This window comes from Struthio camelus, chromosome 4 (assembly GCF_040807025.1).
Source record: "Struthio camelus isolate bStrCam1 chromosome 4, bStrCam1.hap1, whole genome shotgun sequence".
NCBI classification, from domain to species: Eukaryota; Metazoa; Chordata; class Aves; order Struthioniformes; family Struthionidae; genus Struthio; species Struthio camelus.
In genome coordinates, this window is record NC_090945.1 from 83,882,391 (window position 1) to 83,904,452 (window position 22,062).

Here is a 22,062-nt window from a genome sequence, read left to right on the forward strand (position 1 = left end):
CATCCCTGTCCTTCTCTGCAGCCCCTGTCCCCTCCTACAACCCCTTGTTCCCCATCCTCACTGCCACCCTGTCCCCACTGCCACCCCTTGTCCACATTCCCACTGCCACGCCATCCCCATTGCTGCCTTGTCCCAAATGCGACCTTGTCTCTATGTCTCTGCTGCACCATCCCTCATGCCAATGGTCACCTCGTGCCCACTGCCACGCGGTCCCTATTGCCACCCTGTCCATCCCCACTACATCGTTGTCCGTCCCCATTGCCACCCCCTGTCCCCAGTGCTGCCTTCTGTCCCCACTGCCACTCTCATCCATATCCCCACTGCTACCCTGTCCCTCATCCCCTCTACATCGTTCCCCGTCCTCACTGCCACCCCCATCCCCATGGCCACCTTGTCCTCTGTCCCCACTACCACCACCCCCTCCCCCTGTCCCCATGGCCACCTTGTTCCCATGGCTACCTTGCCCTCCTGTCCTCATGGCCACCCTGTCCCCATGGCCACCCCCATCCCCACGGCTGCCCCCTGTCCCCATGGCCACCTTGTCCCCTCGGCCACCCTGTCCCCATTACCACCCCCTGTCCCCATGGCCACCCCCATCCCCATGGCCACCTTGTTCCCATGGCTACCTTGCTCTCCTGTCCCCATGGCCACCCCGTCCCCACTACCACTCCATCCCCCTGTCCCCATGGCCACCTTGTTCCCATGGCTACCTTGCTCTCCTGTCCCCAAGGCCACCCCGTCCCCACTACCACCCTCATCCCCATGGCTGCCCCCTCTCCCCATGGCCACCTTGTCCCAACGGCCACCCCGTCCCTATGACCACCCCATCCACTTGTCCCCATGGCCACCCCTGTCCCCATGGCCACCCCCATCCCCACTGCCACTTCCTGTCCCCATGGCCCCCCCATCACCCCGTCTCCACTTCGGCCACCACCCCCCTTGTCCCACTTGCCGCCTCCTGCCCCCGCCACCCCCCTGTCCCCGTCCCCACGGCCCCTCTGCCCCCCCGCCCTGCAATGGCGGCCTAGATTCCCACACCCCCCCCCCGCCCAAAGCGGGCTCGGCCGTGACGTCACCCCGTGACGCGGCGTGAGTGGGGGTAGTGCGCAGGCGCACTGCAGGCAGCGAAGCCGCCCAGCCCTGCCCGGAGCCGGCCGGGGGCGGAGCCGACCGGGGGAGGAGCCTGGGGGCGGGGCCTGGGGCGCGGGCGGGGCCGGCTCCATCCGGGTCCCTCCCCGCCGGCTGGCCGGGCAGTGCGGGCTGGCGCGAGCCTCGGCGGGGACAGCGGCGGGTGAGTGCGGCGGCGGGGCCGGGGCCGGGGCCGGGGCCTCCGGCACTTGTGGGGCACGGGCATGCAATGCACCGACCGCGGCGGCTTATGGGGCAGGGACACCCCTCCGGGCAGTGCTATGGGGCCAGGCCCCCTTTCACTGTGCAGTCCCCTATGGGGCAGGGACCCCCTTCCAGGTACTACTATGGGGCAGGGGCCTCTCTTCCCCATGCAATCCCCTATGGGGCAGGGACCCCCTTCCAGGTACTACTATGGGGCAGGGGCCCCTCTTCCCCATGCAATCCCCTATGGGGCAGGGACCCCCTTCCAGGTACTGCTATGGGGCAGGGGCCCCTCTTCCCCGGGCAATCCCCTATGGGGCAGGGACCCCCTTCCAGGTACTGCTATGGGGCAGGGGCCCCTCTTCCCCGGGCAATCCCCTATGGGGCAGGGACCCCCTTCCAGGTACTGCTATGGGGCAGGGGCCCCTCTTCCCCGGGCAATCCCCTATGGGGCAGGGACCCCCTTCCAGGTACTGCTATGGGGCAGGGGCCCCTCTTCCCCGGGCAATCCCCTATGGGGCAGGGACCCCCTTCCAGGTACTGCTATGGGGCAGGGGCCCCTCTTCCCCATGCAATCCCCTATGGGGCAGAGACCCCCTTCCAGGTGCTGCTATGGGGCAGGGGCCCCCCTTCCCCGTGCAATCCCCTATGAGGCAGGGACCCTCTTCCAGGTGCTGCTATGGGGCAGGGGCCCCTCTTCCCTATGCAGTCCCCAATGGGGCAGGGACCCCCTTCCAGGTGCTGCTATGGGGCAGGGGCCTCCCTTCCCCGGGCAATCCCCTATGGGGCAGGGCCCCCCCCCCGGGCAGTGCTATGAGGCCAGGTCCCCCTTCCCCGTGCAGTCCCCAATGGGGCAGTGACCCCCCTCTGGGCAGTGCTATGGGGCCAGGTCCCACCCAGGTCCCCCTTCCCCATGCAGTCCCTTATAGGGCAGGGACCCCCCCTCTGGGCAGTGCTATGGGGCCAGACCCCCCTTCCCTGTGCAGTCCCCTATGGGGCAGGGACCCTCTTCCAGGCACCACTATGGGGCCAGGCCCCCCTTCCCCATGCAGTCCCCTGTGGGGCAGGGACCCCCTTCCAGGCACCACTATGGGGCCCTGGCCCCCTTCCCCATGTAATCCCCTATGGGGCAGGGACCCCCTTCCAGGTGCTGCTATGGGGCCAGACCCCCCTTCCCCGTGCAGTCCCCAATGGGGCAGGGACCTCCCGCCAGGCACCACTATGGGGCCAGGCCCCCCTGTCATCGTGCAGTCCCCTGTGGGGCAGGTACATCGCCTGGGCCACATCCCTTCGCTTTTCTGGGGTTGAGACAAAACACAGTGAGTTTCTTAAGCTTAAAAAAAAAAAAAAAAACGAAATTAAAGAGGTGCTGTTCAGATTTAAGGTGTTCCGTGGAGCGGGTTATTATTGCCATACAGGCACGTACGGAGACAGTCCAGCCATCCAAGAGTTTGCTGTTTTTGGCAGGGGATGTGCACGGATCCCACAGGGTTGAAAACTGAAGGATAAAAATGCACCTCCTGGGTTGTTTTTTTTTTGTTTGTTTGTTTTCGACTTCCTCCTCCTATCTTCGTTTTAGCGCGGGTGTGCAGAGCAGAGAGTCGCTGAGAGCTGCAGGAGAGCATCTTACGGTCCCTACAAGAGCCCCTTGCGAGGCTGCCGTCGGGTTTTGCTTTAGTCGCTGCCTCTGAATTCGGGCTCTCCGGGTACCTGGGACAGGCAGGTCGATCTGCACCGTTTCCCCTTGCTCCTAAGTCCTTACAAACCATGTGCACGTAACAAAGCAGTGCCAGGTCCTTCATATGTGCGTTTGCGAATGTGTGTGCGTGTTATTGGGTTGTTTGGCAGGAGGTTTTGATTACATGTTGCTCTGGCACGCTCCTTTTCTTTGATCTCAAGTTTCCTGTCGTGTCTAACGTGTTCGGCAACACACAAACCCAGCTCGGTGGCTCCTCTCTCAGGGCTGCTGGGCAGGGAGATGCAGGCGCGTGTTTCTCATTGTCCTGGTTTTTCACCGAGGGCAGAACCGCTTGGGTCCTCGGTTCCTGCTGAAATCATGTTTCGCTGGCTTTTCTTTGTCTCGGTTTGCCTTTGCGCGGGCCTGTTTCCACTAGGAAGGGCCCTAATTTGCAGTCAGCAGATGAAGATTTTAAGCAGAAGAAAGACAGACCACGTTGCTGTGTTACTGTTCCAGCAAATCATTCCTTTGTTTCTAGCTGTTTGCGAGCGCACCCATCCTTGGCTGTTTTTCCCGTGCTGTTTCGCCGCACGTATACCAAAATGGATAAACTGACTGCTTAAATCTCATTTTTTATTAGTTACCCTGGATTACGTCGTCTGCAGAAAACATACCCCAGCTGCAGACTGTGTCAAAGAGATATAGCAGCTTGCTACAAAACGGATGAATTAGTCATAAGCGTAATTGGAGCATCTCTTGCGTGGTAGGTGTTGGTTGTCCTCTTGTGCTCTCGTGCTCAGGTGAGGAAACGCTTTGTAACAGAAGAGGCAGAGACGGAGGAGACCTACTAAAGCACGGGGCGTCTGTATCTGTGGATGAGGACGGTACCTTACTCCTGGTTCCGGTTCATGAAAGCTAAAGTTCAGCTTCATAAAAGCCCTTCCGTATGCGCTTGCTAATAGGCAGAGAAGTTGTTCAACCACAGTTAGCGTGACCCGCTCACGAGCTTTCAATGAGACAGGCCAGAGCCTACTTTGTTGACTGAGACTTTGGAGGGAGGGAGGGAAAAAGAGTGAAGGTGAATGAAACCCAGGCCCTGACTTGGATTATTGCCTTGATGCATTTGATTTACTTTTTAAGAGCAGCTCTGGTTTGAAAAGCGACCTTGCACTGCTGGCACTTTGGAGGTCGGTTTTGTCACCTGTTTGTTTTGCAGCGCTGGTCTGCTCCTGGGCGAGCAGGAGCGCAGTGATAGTGAGCAGCGTTCGCTCACAGCTCAGTCTTCATCAACAGAGTTGGTAACTTCTGCTCTCGATATGACATCTGGCTTCTCCTACACCTTCCCCTGAGGTCCCTCTCTGGTAGTTGTCCAGCACCAAGAGGGAGAAATGGGGTGGAACAGACAACTGGAGGGGGAATAGCCTCAGCAAAATCTTCACTTTGGTGAAAAGTTGCCACTGCGACTCTCTGAGCCTTGCCCAGAGGGCTTGCAGACAGGGAAAATAACCTTTCGTGCAAACACCGTACGCTTCGTGTGAGGTCAGCCCCACCTTACCAGTCCTGCAGAGTCACTCCTCAGAGTTCGGGCTGTGCTAAAAATGTTCATGTCCTGTTTTTGGCTTTGCTATGTACTGTTTAAAATCACATCACCACTGTAAAACTTGCTCCTTAAGCCAAGTAGCTGGCGTATCCACTTTGGCAGCGCCCGTGTGCTTTGTTACGTCAAGAACATTAGTGAATTGAACTTAAATAATTACTTGCCTAGGTGCTTGGTGTGAGAGATGCAGCGCCTCAAAATCCTGCTGACTGGGCAGGCAGGGATTGCACCACAGCTCGGTCGGTCCCACTGAGTTGGAAAAATCGTCTCGATGACTGAAATGAGGCTTTCTCGTGGGTTTTTACGTTTGACTTGCAATAAAGCAAAATACACGTTTTAGTAGTTCTTACTTTCCTATTGCTATTGGTTTAACTTCCCGCGAGTGTTCAGGTTAACAGTGAGCATGTAGCCTGAATTCGTATTCTTGCTTTTGTTACGATAGGTGTAAATAGAACGACCTTAAACACGTTAAAGAAAACAGCCCTGAGTAAATCGAGTTATTTGCTCTATTACTTTAGCCATAACGGCTAGATACTCCAGTTGATGTATCCAGAGGGCTGTGCCATCTGTGGCAAAAATTAAATACTAATTTGGCCCAGAGCCCAGAAAAATAATAAGCCTTTGCCTCAGATAACTCAGGGCAGAAGAATATAGCCCCTGACAGAAGAAACGCTTGGGGGTAATGTGGAAGAGACCCAAATGTACTAATTGATGTATTTAAAAAAATTTTTTTTAATCCTTACAGCGTGTGCCAAAAGCAGCCAGGAGACATGGTTTGATCCAGTTAGCAAGTCATGAGGCTGACACCCACGGGTGACAGTTCTGGTCCTGACGGCCGCTCAGCGTGCGTCATATCCCTCTTAGCTGCACGGGGGGGAACTATCAAAGGCACCAGGAGCTTCCAAGCTCTTCCAGTTGTTTCTGGAAAGAGGAAGGAAAACCCTCGTCCTCCTATTAAAACCTTTGACCTAATGGAAAGCGGTGGTGATTGCGCTGCTGTATCACAGAGCAAGCAAGCTCTTCGGTCCTCTCTTGCCGGAGGTGAGGATGATGAAGAGCTCCCTGGGCCTCCTACTCTTGTGTATTACAACACTCAGTCACAGCAAAAAATCCCCTCTGTCGCCTCCCTAGGCTCCATCTTACAACTGGCTCAGATGAGGTTTTCTCATTTTGTTCACTGTTTAGCCCAGTAAAAGTTTATGCCTTAGGACTTAGTCGAGCAGGGTTGACGTTTCAAGCTGATTCCCCCAGGTGCCTTAGCAATGTGCTAGACAATACAGTGATAAGCAACCCCTGCAAGGGGGCGTCTGTGCTTGTGAGCCGTATTTCTGCGTGTGTGTCTTCAGCCGCCCCCCTTAACAACCAGGGCATCACCTCCTCGTTGGCCATATCAGTCGGAGAAGACGTATCGTGAGTGATTAGCTCATAGTCGTAAAACACCATCTGGATGATGAGAAGATGGAGCGAAACGTGGCTGGGTGCGCTCATCTCTTCCGGCTCCGATACGCAGCAGTCCCTCTGCAGAGCTGCTTGGGGTCTCTTTGGCCGGGGTGGGAAGTGCAGACCCTTCTGATGATAGCAAGCGCTTTGCAAAGTCTTTAATCGACAAGGACCCTAAAGCATTTTTGCAGGCTGCGTTTAAGTGGGGTTTATTCATTTGCTACTGGAACGGGGAGCTGCTGTTTCAAGCGACCTGTAAATGGGGGACAGGGTTTGGGCCCTATTTCACTGCTTTGTGGTGTGTATAAAACCGTAGGTGTAAAAGCTGGGAGGATGGTTTCTCTGGGTTTTGAAATTTCCGCTAGTATTCAAGTGTGTCGGTCTCTGTTATGGTTGGCGTATCGCTGAACTCTGTGGCGTCTCTGAACAGAGCTGGGTTTCTGTTTATTTTTATTTCCTACGATCGTTCATAATAAAACAGAGTTTTGTTGACATAAGATAACTTATATCTTGTATAGACTCCCCCCCCACCCCATGCCCTTATAGCAACGTTGCCGTGAAAGCTACAGCTGACTCGGACTTTGTATCGGGAGCGGCTGTCCTATGCACGTCGCAGCCCTGACCCGTCACTGACAGTGCTTTAAAACCACGTTAGAAATGATGCGTGGGGTACGGCAGCGTTCAGGCGTCCGGGACGGCGCGACCTTATCTGCAGACGAGCTCCGCCGTCGTCGGGCGCAGGTTGGTGCCCTCTGGTTGTTTCAGTCCTCCTCGGAGTGAGAAGTTTGGTGCTGGAGATGACCCGTTTGAGAAAGCAGGCGTTCGCCGTTCGAGGAAAGGAAACAAAACCACCGTGTACGTGGAAGTTGCTGGCTGTTTATCTGGCGGTGTCGGCTGTTGAGCTAACAAATGCACCGGCTGATCTGATAGCGATCAGCAGAACTAATTTACTTTTAACCTGAGAAAGATGAACCCTCGTCGCGTTCTCTAGGCAATGGCAGAGGGCTGCGAGGGCCCCCGGTTCCCCTCGTCCCCGTTGCACGCGGGATGCACCCGAGATCTCACCTGGGGTCGGAGCTGCGTTTTTCAGCCACTCGCAAAATTGCACTTCCCTCGCCAACGCGTCGATAAGGCGCTAACACAGACGGCCAAACGTGTCGTTCTTCTGCACGTACGGACCGTTTGACGCCGGCAAACGCAGCAGGTGCCACCTGCACGGACTGGCTTGTCCTTAGGCTCTTATTAATTAATTGATTTCTTGCAAGCGTGCTGCCAGAGATATGTCAACGGGAGGAAATAACAGCCGTCCGCAGCAACGCAAAAGGGTGCTCCGTGCCACCGAGATGGTAACGAGGAAGGCGATGGAAGAGACAACAGCAGGTAGCGAGATGGAAGCGGAGCAATGCAACTGGAGATGCCTGAAGCTCGATTTACTGAAGCAGGCGAGCCAGGGGAACGTTTCAGAGGATGGGAAGTACGTTGGGCACTGGGGGAAGATGATGATCCCAGGGACTGCGTTTTGCATGGCCGTGTTGACAGGGCAGCGAGAGGAAGACTGCATGCGTTAAAGCTGGAGACAAGGAGGCCTGGGTGTGAGTGTTGCTTCTCCGGATGAGCAGAAAGATCAGAATTTAAACGAGATATGGAGGAAGGAGCGATGGGCTTAGCTCTAGCCGGATGCCTGAGGAAGGTGTAGAGGCAACACAGGTACAAGGCGAAGCAGTAGGCGGGCAAGAGGATGTCAGAAGTAGCATCCGTGCTGAGGGTGGAGCGGGTGTGACGTCTCTCAGGTAGGACAGGAGACGTGGGTGGAGGAGAAGACACGATTAGAGAGGCAGGACCGCCCGATGGTTAAGGTACCAGCTTCTGCAGGGCAGAGCAAGGTTCAGCACCTTGCTGTGCCCCAAACCTCCTGCCGGCTTTGGAGCAAGGGCACCTCGCCGCCAAGGAAAGCGAAAAGCGTTAAAGCCGATCTGGGCAACAGATCTCGGGCGCGAGCACGGGAAGGGGGAGCCGGGTACGAGAGCCCGTGGACTAAATTAGCTGCAAGCAGCCGGGGTTGACGTAGCCAAAGACTGTGAGGTCTCAGATTGCAAAAACGACAGGAGCCATCTGGGCTAAAACTGGATCAGGCTTCGGAAAAACCGGGAGAGATCCTGCTAAGGGGGAGGGGAGCGAAAAGCAGCGAAGACGATAGCGTGGGACAGGCGCGCTGGTGTTGCGGTGGGACGAGGGCATGGGGACGGCACCCCAAGGCGGCCTTTTCTCTTAGTAACTCTTCTCAGTAACTCTCTCTGGTTTTTATTAACATAGAGGATTAGCCTTGCAGGAATTATGCAGCTAACAGAGCTTTTGACTTGCAAAGCACCTTAGAGGAGACCACGCCAGGTTTCCAGAAAGACTCTTAGCAAGAGAGAAACTGAAAGTACCGAGCTGGGAGAGTAGTTAACAGTCTTATTTTAGCAATCTTTGAGCTTGCGGCCGTTTCGCTATCGCTGCCTGGAAATAGCATCGTGCTTCCTGGCTCGGAAGAGCATTCGAAACAAAACTTAGCGGGAGCTCCCGAGGTTTGGCACCGCGGCCAGTCCAGCCCTCCTGGCCCCCGGAGAGGCTGCGCCAGGGGAAGGCGATGCGTGCGGTGGTCGAAAACCAGGCTTTGAGAAGTCCGTCGCGGGACGCGGGCTCGGGGACGGGGAGGTTTTGGGCTCTTCAGTCTACCTACGGAGCCCTGCAGGTAAGAGACCTGGGAAGCCAAATGACGTATGAAAAATTGGGTGGGACAATATACCGTCTCGCGTATACTCAGCCGCGCAGCCGGACTGCTTCAGGTTAAGACAAAGGGATTTAAGGGTCTGTCTTTATCGCCGATCACGCTGCTGCTTGCTTGCAGCTGGCGCAAAATTAAACTACGAAGGGAACGTAAGGATTAAATTAGCCTCCTCTGCACGCAGCGCTTTCCAGCAAGCGCCTAAACGGTTCCAGCGTCACTGTAAAGACTCTCGTTTTTTCCATCGTGCTTTGTCCCGGGGACAAAACCACCGTCAGGCCTGGCATGCCACTGGGGCGATTTCCTCCCCAGGGGGTTATTAACGCAGCCGCGTTTCTCTTCTGTGAGCGTCTCGGCTCAGCGGCTATATATAGTGCTGGATTTGGAAAAAAAAAAAAAAATAAATAAAAATAAATAAGGAGTCAGCATCGCATTGTGTCCGCTGGCTCCGACGGCGTGCGCGCGTCGGGCCGTCCTTCGCCAGCCGCGAAGCCACGCCGAGCGAGCGCATCGAGAGCTTCTCGCAGCCCGCTCGGTCCCCGGGACCAGCCCTCCGAAGCAAGGCTGAATTTCGCCGCGTTGGGTATTATCGGCGCCGAATAAACATCGACCCGGTCTGGAGGCCGTCTGCCGGCAGCGCGCCTGCCTAGGTTGGCCGCTGAGTTTTAGCCGAACCCTGCCGGCCGGCCGCGCGTGACCTGACTTTGCCCAGGCGCGCGAAGGCTGCTGCATCTCGCTGAGCATCCTTTGGGGGACCGCTCCTCGACGGGGGCTCTTGCGATGCGCCGCTTACCCTTGAGATTTCTTTTTTTTTTTTTTAAGGGAATTGAAAGCAGCAAGCGCTGGCAAAAGTCTGCTTTGCGCTCAACAAAGGATCCCTTCAATCCTTTTTTTTTTTTTTTCCATCTCCTATTGACGCCTCCTTTATATTTTGTGTTCTTTGTCTGTTAATGTTGCTCTTAAGAGCCAGGCCGGGTGACCTGCAAGCCAGCTTTGCTCGAGGAGGCGGCTGTGGTTCGTATCCAAAAAGACCACGCGTTGCCTGCTTGGTCTTAAGGTGAGCTGCGGCCTTTGCAAACCTGCAGCTACTGGGCTGTTTGCACAGCGGGTTTTACACCTTAATAACGCTTGCGGCAAAGCTGTGCCGCTGGAGGATGCCCGCGGAGCAGCGTGAAAGCGAGTTTTTGTGAGAAGTGGTGGATTTGCAGCTCGGAAGTTCACCTCTTCTCCCGCTCTGGAAACGAAACGTGTTTTCCGCAGCCAACGCAGAACAAATCTGGGTTTTTTTTTTTTTTTTTTTCCAGCCGGAGCATCGTTCCTCTAAAAACGTAATGGTTTAGACTGCTGAAACTCAGGGTGCGGATGCAGAGCCGATCCGAATCCGTGCTCCCGTCCTTCCCCCCGCCGGCTGCATGTTCCTATTTTTTTTTTTTTTTTTTCCCCTTAGGGTAATTTTCAGCCTGATCCGTTGCCGGCTCAAGATTCGCGCGCTTTTTGCCAGCGAAAGGGAAGGGGAGGGGAAGCCCTCGCCTCTCAGCGCAGGCTTAGATTAGCTTAAACCAGCAGCAAAACCTCCCCCTAAAATCTGCCTAGCCCACGGAAACCCCGTCACGCCGCCCTCCGAAAAATCCTCCGGCTGCCCCGGCGGGGTGCTCGCGCCCGCGTTCATCCGGGACGGGAATTCACCGCTCGCCTTTCGGTTGCGTGGACACCGCTGGCGTTAGGCTGGACGTCGGCGCTGCTGCATCCCGGACAGCCGGGGCTTGCAGCCCTCGTTGGGATTTGGAGGAAAAATTCCTCCTTTTTTCCGGCGATGAAGGGCCAGGTGAGGCTTTCTCGGCGGCAGCTTGCCGCGGGGCTGCGCTCTGCTTTTGTTTACATCTGCTTCGAGGCTTCTTAAATTTACCGGCGAGAGAGTAATGCTAATCCTTTTCAATGAGATCAACGGCTTAGTGTCTGAGATGCTTATAAAATTGCGGGGATTAGCCGAGCCGTTTTTTTTTCTTCTTTCTTTCTTTCTTGTTCTGCATCGTCACGTCATCGCCATACATAAGTTGTAGAAAGGAATCTATTTGCTGTTACTAATAGAGAGGGGGGGGGCTTTTTAATTTCGAGAGCCGAGCCAATTTATACAATTCTCTGCCAAATCAAAGAGTTGGGGGGGGGGAACCCTTAATCCTCATCCTCGTTCCCTATGGCTTTTTGTGCCATATTAGTGTTTTGTTTTGTTTTTTTTTTCCCCAGAGCCCTTGGCACCCAACCGTATTAGTCATTCAGCAGATACGTTGGGTTTGCGTGGCTCGATTACTCGCAGCTCCCGTTCAGGTCAATAAGGAGCCGGCCTTAAAGTTTTTGCTCAAACGAGGTTTTTTTGCAGAATTGCATCCTGAGGGATCTCAGCGAGCAGTTCCTGCAAACACCCTCGTTGGGAGGTGGTCAAGCAGCCTTTGCAAGGTTGCTTTTTCGGGGGCTAACGCGAAGGATTTGGGCTGTGCGTGGTCCACCTCCCACGGAGGAAGGCCGTCGTCCTCCTCGTCCGGCTAGAAAGCTGGGGCTGCTCTCGCCGCTGGCTGTCGGGAGCGGTGGGAGGAGGACGAAACGCCCGTACGCGCGCCCGAAATTCCCGCGTGCTCTTAATGATAACCTGCGCTTTAATTAGAGCCGTGGTCACCGACCCGCTCTTCGTTAGCTTGCAAGGGGAGGCACATCCCACAGAGCTCAACGCCAAGGGTTTAGTTAAAACCCCGCCGCCGGGCACCCTTTTGCACCCTTTTGCACCCTTTTGCACCCTTTTGCACCCTTTTGCACCCTTTTGCACCCTTTTGCACCCTTTTGCACCCTTTTGCACCCTTTTGCACCCTTTTGCACCCTTTTGCACCCTTTTGCACCCTTTTGCACCCTTTTGCACCCTTTTGCACCCTTTTGCACCCTTTTGCAATATTGCCCCGCTCCCGCTTTCCCTACAGATTTAAAAAACGTAACTTCTTTTTTTTTCCCCCCCGCCTTCCTCCAGTTTGATTTCTTCGTGGGCTGCCCGGCGTTTGCTTGACCCGGCTAAGCGAGGCGACGCTGACTGTCAGATCGCAGGAGCTACAAGCCAGGAATTTCTGGCCGCAGCCCAGCGCGCTTTCGGAGGCAAGCTTTTAAATACATACAAAAACAAGCTCATAATTTCCACTATACTAATGAGGCCATGGTACTTTCATTGAAATGTGCCAGTAGCTGCCACGGTGGTATTTCAGCAGCCTTGTTCGGCGAATTCAAACGTGATTTAACACGGCAGCCCCCGGGGAGCGGAGGAAAACCGGCCTCTGCCGCAGAATTTCAATAACGCGGCTCGTCCGCCTTAACAAAAACCCGCATCGCAGGGAGCTCCTCGGGCCGGCGGCACCTTTCTGACGTTTCATCTCCGCTCGGGTGTTGCCAGCAAATCCACCGCGAGCGTTTCCTAAAGACGGGGAAGGGTGGAAAGCGGATGGAAAGAGCGAGAGCGGGATGGCGGGGAGGAAGAGCCTTGGTTTCTCCTCTTCCTCTCAGCAGATAGGCAAAGGCCAGCTGGCCCGTTTAGGGCTGTGATTTGATAAACGGGCTCGCTTGAAGTATCTCGAACTTGTAGTAAAAGCTTATGTAAGCACTCCTAGGCATCATGTGCTCTCTTGACCTTTAAAGAGATACTTGATGCAGCCTGCAGGCTGGTTGCTAAGCTGAGTCGCTGGTGCCAGTAATATATTTTGCCTTCTAGTAGACGATTCAGCGTGCAGGAATTCATAAAGATCTGACGGCGGACTGTTGCGTGCCTCAAACTCCCGTCTGTGCTTTTAGCTGCGCAGCTCTAGGAAGCCCCAGTAGCCTTGAAGCCGTCGCAGGGTATTCATCAGGCCTTGCGCAGTCCGCTGCAAAGAAGAAAGCCAAATTTTAGGTAACCTTCCAGAAAGGAGTTGTCGTTGTTATTGCAAGTCCTGCATCTTAATTAGACAGGCTTAATTTGTGCTTTTACTTATTTAGGGTTAGATTTATGAGAACCACAAGCGAGGGAGCAAAGTGGCTGGGACTCACACGGGGAGTTTGGACAGGCAACGCTCACAGTTCACGTGTGCCCATCTCCACCTCTCTGTAAGAGAGAGGCCCGTGCCAATCGCTGCCCCTTAATTTGAAGGTCCCTTGACTTTTCTCTGTCCAGCTAAGGTCAGGCCGTGACATCAGGAGGGTTTTCTAACTGTGGCAAACATCTTTTTTTTTTTTAAGCCAGCTGAAAGCCCAAACAGCTTGCCTGACCTGATCCCTGCTATACCAGAAGTAGTGTGGGTTTTTTTGTTTTTTATTACCAGTAACAGAGCTGATTCACATCTTTCCATGAGCCAAAACACTTACCTCTTTGAGAAGGGGAGAGAGAGAGAGAGAGAGTGGAAAGAAAGCGTTGGCTTGTCAGCTTCTCATGCGAGTCAGGAAAACACAGATAATTTATCAGATTTAGCGTCCTCAATCTTCGAGATCAAGCCTCCTTTCTCCTCTGTGGCTCAAAAGCCTTGGAGGACTTAGCCTGCATCACTTAGCATCACCTTTCACGTTGAGACCCAGCAGCAGTAAGTCGCGGTCTGCTCTGCCCAGCCCGAAGCGTTGCCCGTGCCCGTTTCCCCAGCTTCTCGAGATACGTGGGAGACGTTTCGGGTTTTACAGAGGTGGCCATCCTGGCTGTGACTTTTGCTCTGCATCTCCAAGGGTGGCACGCGCGTATTACGGCTTTTTATTTTTTATTTTTTTTCCCCGTCAGGTAGCCAGCTTGGCCAAGCAAATCCAGGAGCTGAAGGGTGCATTTTTCTGTTTCCTGCTAAATCTGTAGGGCTGTTGCAAACGGGCATAGCGTGAGCGCGGCCGAGCCGGGCTCAAAAGCGTTGCAAAACCTCCCCGGCCTCCGTCAGCTGCGCAGAACGAATGATTGGGAAAAAAAAGCGTCTCCAGAAAAGTGGTACTTTTGTGAAACCCAGAGGAAGGGCAGGCCAAGCGCTTAGCTCATTTTTATGTCAGTATTAGGGAAGATATCCAGTGACAGTGACGTGGCTGTGGTGTAAATTCCCATCAGGCTGGGGTTCGGGTTTGGGTTTGTTTGGGTTTTCCTGATGGCTTTTTAATACTGTCAGCATCCGAAAACACAAAGCTCACAGAAACAGCGCGTGCTTTTTCGCAATGCCTCTTCCTAAAGCAAACAGGATTTTTGATATCCAGCCACCAGCTTTGCAGTCTCCCGCTTTGCGCTACCTGTTCTCTCTCTTTATTCCCGCGATTGCAAACTGTGGCGAGGAAAAGGCTCTGCCTCGGGCATCCCTGAGGTCCGAAATTCGGGGTCGGCACCTGCAACGGAGCAGAAAGCAGCAGCGTAAAGAGGAATTCTTCCCTTCCTGGCCTCGGGCTGCTTTTGCAGCCATCTGGATCCCCTTTCAGATCCTCCCCCCCCCCCCGCCAAATCCACAGCCTTAGCTCGTTCAAATGAGAGTATTATTTCTTCCTGCCGTAAGGGTCTAGGCATCCCAAACCGCAGTTGGCTCGTCCCGCTGCCTTTACAGCGTGCATGCTGGCAGCAGCGGCTCCCGTACCGGTGCCCGCCGCTGAAGGTACTTAGTGCACGTTACTGGTCCCTGTGTGTTGCACTGATTTTTTGCATTAAAGGAGCTTAGAAAACAGGAGTGGAAAGGATTTTGGGAGGTCGTTAAGTCCATCCACCGGTTACTTTTTCTGCTTTGCCTCAAGCTTTTCCGGGTTGCTTTTTAAGCGCGCTCACCGTGGCTTGGCCAAAGCCAGCCGTGAGTTTTTTGGGGGTTTTTTTGTTTTTTTTTTTTTAAATCGGATTGCCCGTGTATTCAGCCATCGTCATCGCCCGGTTGTAGCTTCCCCGGCTTAATCCGTGCCCGTGACGTCCGCTTCCCTGGGTTCGGCCCTGGACTCCCGTGGTTTCTGGCGGCGTTTCCCCTCCGCCGGGAGCCGGGCGCGCGACGGCAGAGCTCGGGAAATCGGGAGCCGGGGCGGCGGGCAGGAGGCGGACGTTTCTTTTAAGCCGGTGGGGGACGGCCGGCTCGCCGGGAAGCGGATCTGGCGCGTCCGCAGCCGAGCGAGAGTGCGTCGCCGTTGGCCGCGCTGCAAGTTTCCTGCCGTTTTACCAGAACCGGCTTTTCTTCCTTGGAATTTCCATCGAAACCACGCTGGCCGCGCCGAGCCAGGAAGTTGTTTCCGTTTCTCAGCTGGGGTTTTTGATATCATGGGGACCACGCAGGGCACATGGGGGATTGCTCTCTTCTGAACTTCATTTCCTCCCTAGTATAGGCTGGATTGAAAAGTGCTATTGATTTATATATATATATTTTTTATTATTATTATTTTTTTCCTTTTTTTCCCTGGAGCTTGGAAAACGAGCCCCGCTTTGCCTTCCTGACGGCACTTAATGACAGCGTTTCAAACGTAGCGGTGGGAGCTGCGGGTGACCTCTTTTCGGCGTGCCTGTCGGCCGACGGTAGCGAAGACGCTCGCGCCTTTAGAGGTGCCCGCTTCAGCACGAAGGTCGCAGAATTGTTTCGCTGCTAAAAGCCACTGGGGGGGGGAAAAAAAAAATCCAAAAGCGTCCGCCAGGCGCTGCAGCGGAGCCGGCGGTCCGGGCTGTCTGATGTGCCCCCCCCCCCCTTTTTTTTTTTTCTTATTTATTTATTTATTTTTTCCTCCCCCTAGTTGCTCATTGCTTCATCAAACCTCACATTTTTATATATCGGACTTCTATATTTGTATTTCTGCGTCACCCAGCCTGAAGGCTCGTGTCGAGCCGCCAAGCGGTCGCCAGGGTTCAGGTTTTGGCGCGTGGTGTCGCGCAGCCGGGGAAGGGAGCCGGGGAATTTGGTTCTGCGCCCAGCTGGGAAAGCGGCCGCTGAACCCTTGGGAAACGCCAGCGTTTCTTCTGGAAACGTCAGGAGCTGCCGTCTGCTCGGCTCTACGGTTGCAGCAGCGTTTTGGCAGGCCCGTTCGGCGCGTCCTCTCGCGAGCGTCGTAGCCGTGCCGGGGCTAAGGCTAGACCCGGCCGCCAGCGGATTTCGATACCCGTGGAAGCGTCGCCTTGTTTTGCTTTGGGCTGTTTTTTTTGCGAGACCCGGTATAAAATTACCGAAAGCACGGATTAACGGGGTTTTTTTCTTTTCTTTTTCTTTTTTTTTCTTTGCTTTCGGTGCTTTTGCCATCCCTCCTTTTCCTCCTGCCACCGAAGCTGCTTGGGAACCGCTGCCGGCCGGAGCAGCGCTGGGAGCTTTCCCCGGCTTCCTTGCGGGGCGACGCGCTCTCGGCCGGGAGCCGTCCCAGTTTGGGGGCGACGGCTTTATCCGCGTGCCGTTTTTTTTCCCCCCACCGAAGCGCCGTGCGGGGCGGTACGTGCCACGTTGGGTTCGGGCCAAGTGTCCCGATATTTTTTTATTTTTTTTTTCTTCTTCCTATCGGTTTTTCAGCGCCTGGAAAAATCCTTTTTTTTCCTGCTGCTGTTCCATTAGGCATCCGCGTTGAATAACGCCTCTTCGATGGCTTGGTGACGCGTGGGAATACTCCAAAGCAAACCGGAGGTGTTTGGGAAAGAGCTTGTTGATATGCAGAGCTGTTCTGCGTTTTAACTTTCGGCCCAGTTAATAACCGTTTAGTGAAACCCGTACGAAACACTTTGCGGGCTTGCGTTAAGTCCGGCGACGCTCGCGAGCCGCTTTGGAGTCGCCCCTTTAGACGGAGCCTTTCAGCTGGGAGCTTTAGCCGTGACTGCCGTTTTCTTTGGCTGAGATTGATGCTTGTGAACCAGCTATTCCCGATGCCGCTAGAAACCCGCGGGTCTACGATTTCATTTCGTGGGGGCGTTATTTTTAAATATCTGCCTTTACTGGAGCGCGGTTTTGCTTCTCCAGCCCGGCCGGCGGGACGCTGCCGGCGCTCGAGCCGGTTCGGCTCCGTCCCGGCGCTCCGGCACGACGGGCCGGCTCGGGAGGGGAGGTTCAGACCCGTCTGGGTTTGGTTCGGTTCCCCGGGGAGCAAGTCGTTTGTCTCAAAAGGTAAATCCTTCTGCAAACGCGTTGCTTTTTTTAATTACGGCCCGCAGGCGTTGGCTTGGGGCGGGGAAACGGGGTGCGTTCCCCGGGTTTCCCTGCAAACCAGGGCGTTTTGTGAAACTTTGCTTTTGTCGGATGCCAAGACGGAGGTGTCGCAACGTAAGGAGACGCGCCGGGAGCCTGTAACCCAGCCGAGAGCAGCCAAGGCACGAAACGTGCCGCAGCCCGACGCGTTTGCTGGTCTTAGGTATGATGCACGGCGCTTGCACGGTCCGTTTGAGCACTGGTGTTATATCCAAAAACCCAAAAAAAAAAAAAAACACCCAAACAGGCAGCTCATTTTGATGAGTCAAAACCAGAGAAACAGCACGCAATTCCAGTCCGCGGGGTGAAGCAGCAGGACGTACAAACCTTGCCGCTTTCGACCCTTGCGTTGAGTTTGTGGCGTTGCCTGCAGCGGGCCCAAGGCGTCCCCGGCGTAACCGTGCTGACCTTGTGGACGCGTCTGGAGGGCTTACGCCTAGATCTGGTTTGACGGTCACCTCGGACGTCTTGCCTTGCTCCTCTGCTCTGTGCCTCAGTTTCTCTGTTTGGAAGAAGATATTCGCCTCCTTTGAGATCTCCTGATGAAAGCTCTGCGGAGGAGGTTGGCCTCGCTTATTAGGAGCGTTAAGTGCTTGCTGCTGTTAGGATAGGGATTCATTTGGCTGCCTTGCTTACGTAGGCTTGCCTTTAGCAGGCCGGCTTGTAATCCAAGCGCTGCATGGGCAAAGCTGGCGAGCTAACGCTGCTGCGGGACCTGCCGCGCTTCGTTTCCCGGCTTCTGTGACGCGGGAGCGGGCAGCTTTCGCGTAGTCGGGACTGAAGGCTGGGGAGGAGGACGGATCCCACCGCGCAGATCCTCTGGCAGAAGCAGCGGCCCTAGATGCGGCCCTGTTGCCTTCCTTTCTTTTTTTTTATTTTTTTTTTTCCTTTTCTTTTTGCAAGCTGGCATATCGCTAAGCAAATCTCTTCCAGTCCTCTTGGTCCTTTGCTTTGCCTTCTGCTGGCTGGACAAATCTTGTTTTCTGTCCTTTGCTTTCATCTGAGCTGGTTTTGTTTGCCATCTATTTTCTCTCTTTTTATGTGCGCTTAAAAGCTTTTCCTCCAGATGGCCCTTGGCCCTCTTAGGGGTTCCCTGGCTTCGGTTTTTTTTTTTTTTCCTTCCCGCTCTTTCACTTGCTTTAGCTTTCTTCGGCAAACTCATTTCTTCTGGGTTGAGCGGTGCCGGCAGCCAGGGCGCCGTCGCAGCCATCTCCCGGAGACGTCGCACCCCGCGAGCGTGCAGCGTCCCGACGGATCTGGCTGCGGTCGGAGACCTCCGCAGCGGTCGGACGCGGGGCGGGTGCCTGCCCAAATTCCCCCCCCCCCCGCCACTTCATCTCTGCTGTCGCCGGCAGGTTAATTTTTCAGACCTGGGATGCGTTATCCGTAAGCACGCGTGTTCTCGCACGCCGGAGACAAGGTTGTCCCCTCTGGTCCCGCTCCGGCACCGCGGTGAACCAGGGGAGGGAATCCTACCCTCCGTAGGGTTTCTTCCTTGCGGCTGCCGGAGTGAGACCTCTTGCTTTAAAGACGACTCGGGAGCATCTCGCTGGCCTTCCTGGCGCGTCCCGTTGTCCGGAAGCAGCCGGCACACGTGGGGCACCACCTCGGAGCTCGCCTCATCCCGCTCCGTCCTGGCTGTCCTGCCCTCGTCCTTCCTCGGCCAGAGGAGGAGAAGAGTTCTGCGCTCTCCCTCTCTCTCTCTCGGTTTTTCATCCGCTTTTCTCCAGGCTGCTTTTGCCCACCAAGACGAAGCCGCGGGAGCTGGTGGCCGGGCAGGGTGGTGGGTGCAGCCAGCAAAGACTTCCACCTCCGCCGAAACGCCTTGGCCGGGAAGGAGAGGAGCGGGAATGCTTTTGCTCTGCCTCAGAAGGTTTTCATCCTTTACGGCTCCTTTTTTATTTCTTTTGGCTGCATTCTCATAAATCTGAAGCAAATTAAAATGCGGTCCCTCCCCTCCCCCAAACCCCAAAGCTTGGCTCCTTAAAAAAAAAAAATCAGATTTCTGTGAAGTCTTTTAAAAGTTAACAGTTTCCTGGCTCTCCTGGAGGCTGTGTTCAGGCTAACCTTTTTTTTCCCCCCCCCTCTGTGTTTTTTGCTGTAACGTTTCTCAGCTGTTACAGAAGAAGGGAGGGAGGACCAAACTTGTCAGGGTAGCCCTGACGCGGAGAAGGTTATTTCATGTTGTTGTGGTTGGATGAATCTGGTGCCGTGAAGACTCCTGGAGAGGCACCTTAGGAGCCTGGAGGATTGCAGCGGGGAGACCGAACCTCTTCGGTATGGCCAGCAGGTAGGTCACGGCCTCATCAGCAGATTGCTGTTTGAGGCAAAATGTTGAACGGATGGTACGGTTAGAAGAGAAGAGTAGGGAGACGTGGATGGAGTGGAGCTCAGTTTCTAGGGACCTTTTTTTCCCCTTGGGCTTTGGCCAGCAGTGACGGTTATAGGTGTATTGCCGCGGTGGCGGTTGCAGGGGCTGATGAAACAGCTACGTGACTCCAGTTGGACGCAGTAAGTAGGTTCTGGCTAGATTACATTAGCTGCCTTAAATACTGTGCGGTATTTTCTTACCCCCCACCAAGAACCAAAGCATCTCTGCTTTTGTTCTCAGTCCACCATGGGCTCAGCTGGTCCGAGAATAGGACAGAAACCCCAAACTCAGCTCGGTTAAAGAAGAGCTTCTCAATTTGAAGAGGAGAGGAGAGCCCAGCTTGGTCCAGTGGTGGTTGGATAGGTCTGTTGTTGTTTCTCCAAGAGAGCTTGGTTCATTGCATCGGATATTTAGGTGTAACCTCAACGCAAGGACGCTTTGCAGAGGTGATAAATAGGCGGTGTGAGGTTTTGCTCCGGTGAATAACAGAAGGCAACTTTTCGCAGTCGCGTAGTCCAAAGTGCCGGAGGTAGCGCTTACCGCCTGGTGGAGAGGGCAGCCGGGAGCACGTGCGCCTGGGGCCCTCCCACCACGTCGCCGTGCTTTGGGTGCTGCGGGAAGTTTGGTTCACGGAGGGGTCGGCAGAGAGGGAGCGAGGACAGCGTGGCGCTGGGGAGGGAGCACTGTGTTTTGTTGTCCGTCAGCGTGGTGGCTCAGGTCAGGTCCGCGTTTCATGTATCCCTGGGCTTGGCTTCCCCAACGTTAGCGAGCGGATCGGGGTCTTTGGGCGCTCGTATTTCTCCGAGGCTTAACTAACCTTTTTTATTTTCTGTCCTGTAGACTGTTGCTTTAAGTCTGAATTCCTGTAGATAATTTATGCTCTTGGGAGTCATAAAAATGTGCTTTGCCTAATGCAATCACTGACCACAGCGGGTTTCAAAGCGGTAGCCAGAGGGTGAAGAATTGCTCCTGATGGGCTTGGTTTTGGAGGGCTTTTTTTCTGTTTGTTTGTTTAACCCTTTCTCCTGCTTTGCAAAAATGACCTGAAGCTTTTCTAGATGACAGACTGCAGTCAGCAGTGTTTGGTTACGTCTTTGGAGAGCCTTAGGTAGCCGAGGAGGACAGAGAGGGCAGAACGCACCCGTCCTGCTCAACTGAGAGCTGGATGGGGACGCGGATAAACGTGAAGTCTTCGAGTTGCCCAATTTGTGTCCCGCAATCCTGCTGAAAGCAGCGCAGACTTGCCAGAGAGGCCGTAGCCCCTCTTTCCTCCTCCTGCGCCGTGCAGCGTGGTGGGACGCCCAAGGCACGGGCGAGCCGAGCCGCGCAAGACGCTGTGTCCTTCACCGGGAGGGAGAATTGGAGTCGGTCGTCCAAGCCGCCTGTACTTTAGCAAAGCCCAAGTTGGGCGATTATCAAAAAGAGCCCGTTGATTTTTTTTTTTTTTTTAAAAAAAAAGGAAACGGGAAGAAAGCGGAAACGCGCTGTTTCACTAGTGATAAGGCGCGTGTCTACGGGTGGCTCCCGCCCCGCCGGCCCTCGGCGCCGCCGCTCGAGGGCGAGCGGGGCCTCGGTGGGAAGGGGGCCGGGGTCGATCCTGCCCGGGGCGCACCTCCGCGCCGGGAGGTCTCCACCGCCGCCTGAACGTGACCAAAGGGAAAAACGCCTGCAGCGTCTCGAATCCCTTTGACCGAGAAAACTCCCGGAGCGGAGATGGGGGAAAAAAAAAAAAAAACCCAACGACCCAGCCCTGCGCGGCGATGCTAAGCTGTGTATTAACTGTGCCGGAGTTAGGAACAAAGGTTTGGGGGTGGGTTGGTTGGTTGTTTTTTTGGTGTGTTTTTTTTAATTGAAACACCTCGGTGGAGTCCAGCAGTCCGTTGTGGAAGAGCGCGAGCTCCCAGGAGGTTATCGCGTTGTAATCACCAGTCCCCACCAGTGCTCGCAAGGGTGCGCGCGGGCTTCCAGCCTCGGCGTTATTATAGTGTTTCCACTTTGGCTCGGAGACTTTCTTAACATGTGTTCTGGTCTCTGGAGACTTTAATCAAGTTCAGACTTTACCAGAAATTACCTCAAAACTTGAAGGAGGCAGAGGAAACCGAAAGCAGCGGCGGAGGGGAGGCTCCGCCGTGCTGCGAGACCGACGGAGATGCAGCCTTCAGCGCGGGGAGAGAGGAGATTGCAGGAGAAATGTTAGTGCAAATCAAGCAGCCGAGCTGAAAGGTGAGTTATCTCCCCCTACCCCCGAAAAAAGCAGCCGTGCAGGTACCGGAAGGGCCGAGGTTCAGGCACAAACGCATCTAGGAAAGCTCAGGACCGTCCTGCTGGAAGGCCGGCGTTGGCCACGCGAGGGCGAGGAGCAGTTTGCTGCCAGTGCGTTTTCAGTAAGTGGTGGGGTTTGGGCTTTGGTTTAGTTTTTCTTTTTCTTTTTTTCCCCTCCTCTTTACCACAACTACTGAGTTTATGCGTGTTTGTGCAGACAGCCGCTGCCTTGCCGCTATATATAGCAAGGCGTGGGCTAACGCTGCCTTCAAAACAGGTAGCCGGGCCTGATCCTTGCCCTGGCAGCTTGCAAAATGCGTCGTAGGTAGCGGCAAAGGGCTGCCGGTGCCGAGAGCCAAACCGGTGCCTCTGCTCCTTCTCCGTGCTGAGACGGGGAGGAGAGCAAGGTGTGCACCTATTCCTAAAGCTTCCCAGGGTAAAACTCGGCTTATTTTTGGGGGGGGGGGGGTTGTT

At 54.9% G+C, this 22,062-nt stretch overlaps 1 protein-coding gene across 15 annotated transcripts in view; it reads left to right on the plus strand.

Moving 5' to 3' along the window:
• Positions 1-1,184: 1,184 nt before the first annotated feature.
• RNF24 (ring finger protein 24) overlaps positions 1,185-22,062 on the plus strand; it is a 34,589-nt gene continuing 13,711 nt past the window's right edge. Inside the window, exons 1-4 of one of the 15 annotated variants that reach the window (XM_068943757.1) lie at positions 1,235-1,291; positions 11,828-11,949; positions 12,557-12,733; positions 19,070-19,245. In XM_068943757.1, coding sequence (XP_068799858.1) covers positions 19,235-19,245 — 11 coding nt within the window. In that variant the 5' untranslated portion in view covers positions 1,235-1,291; positions 11,828-11,949; positions 12,557-12,733; positions 19,070-19,234. The other 14 variants (XM_068943758.1, XM_068943756.1, XM_068943765.1 and 11 more) reach the window with 14 other exon arrangements.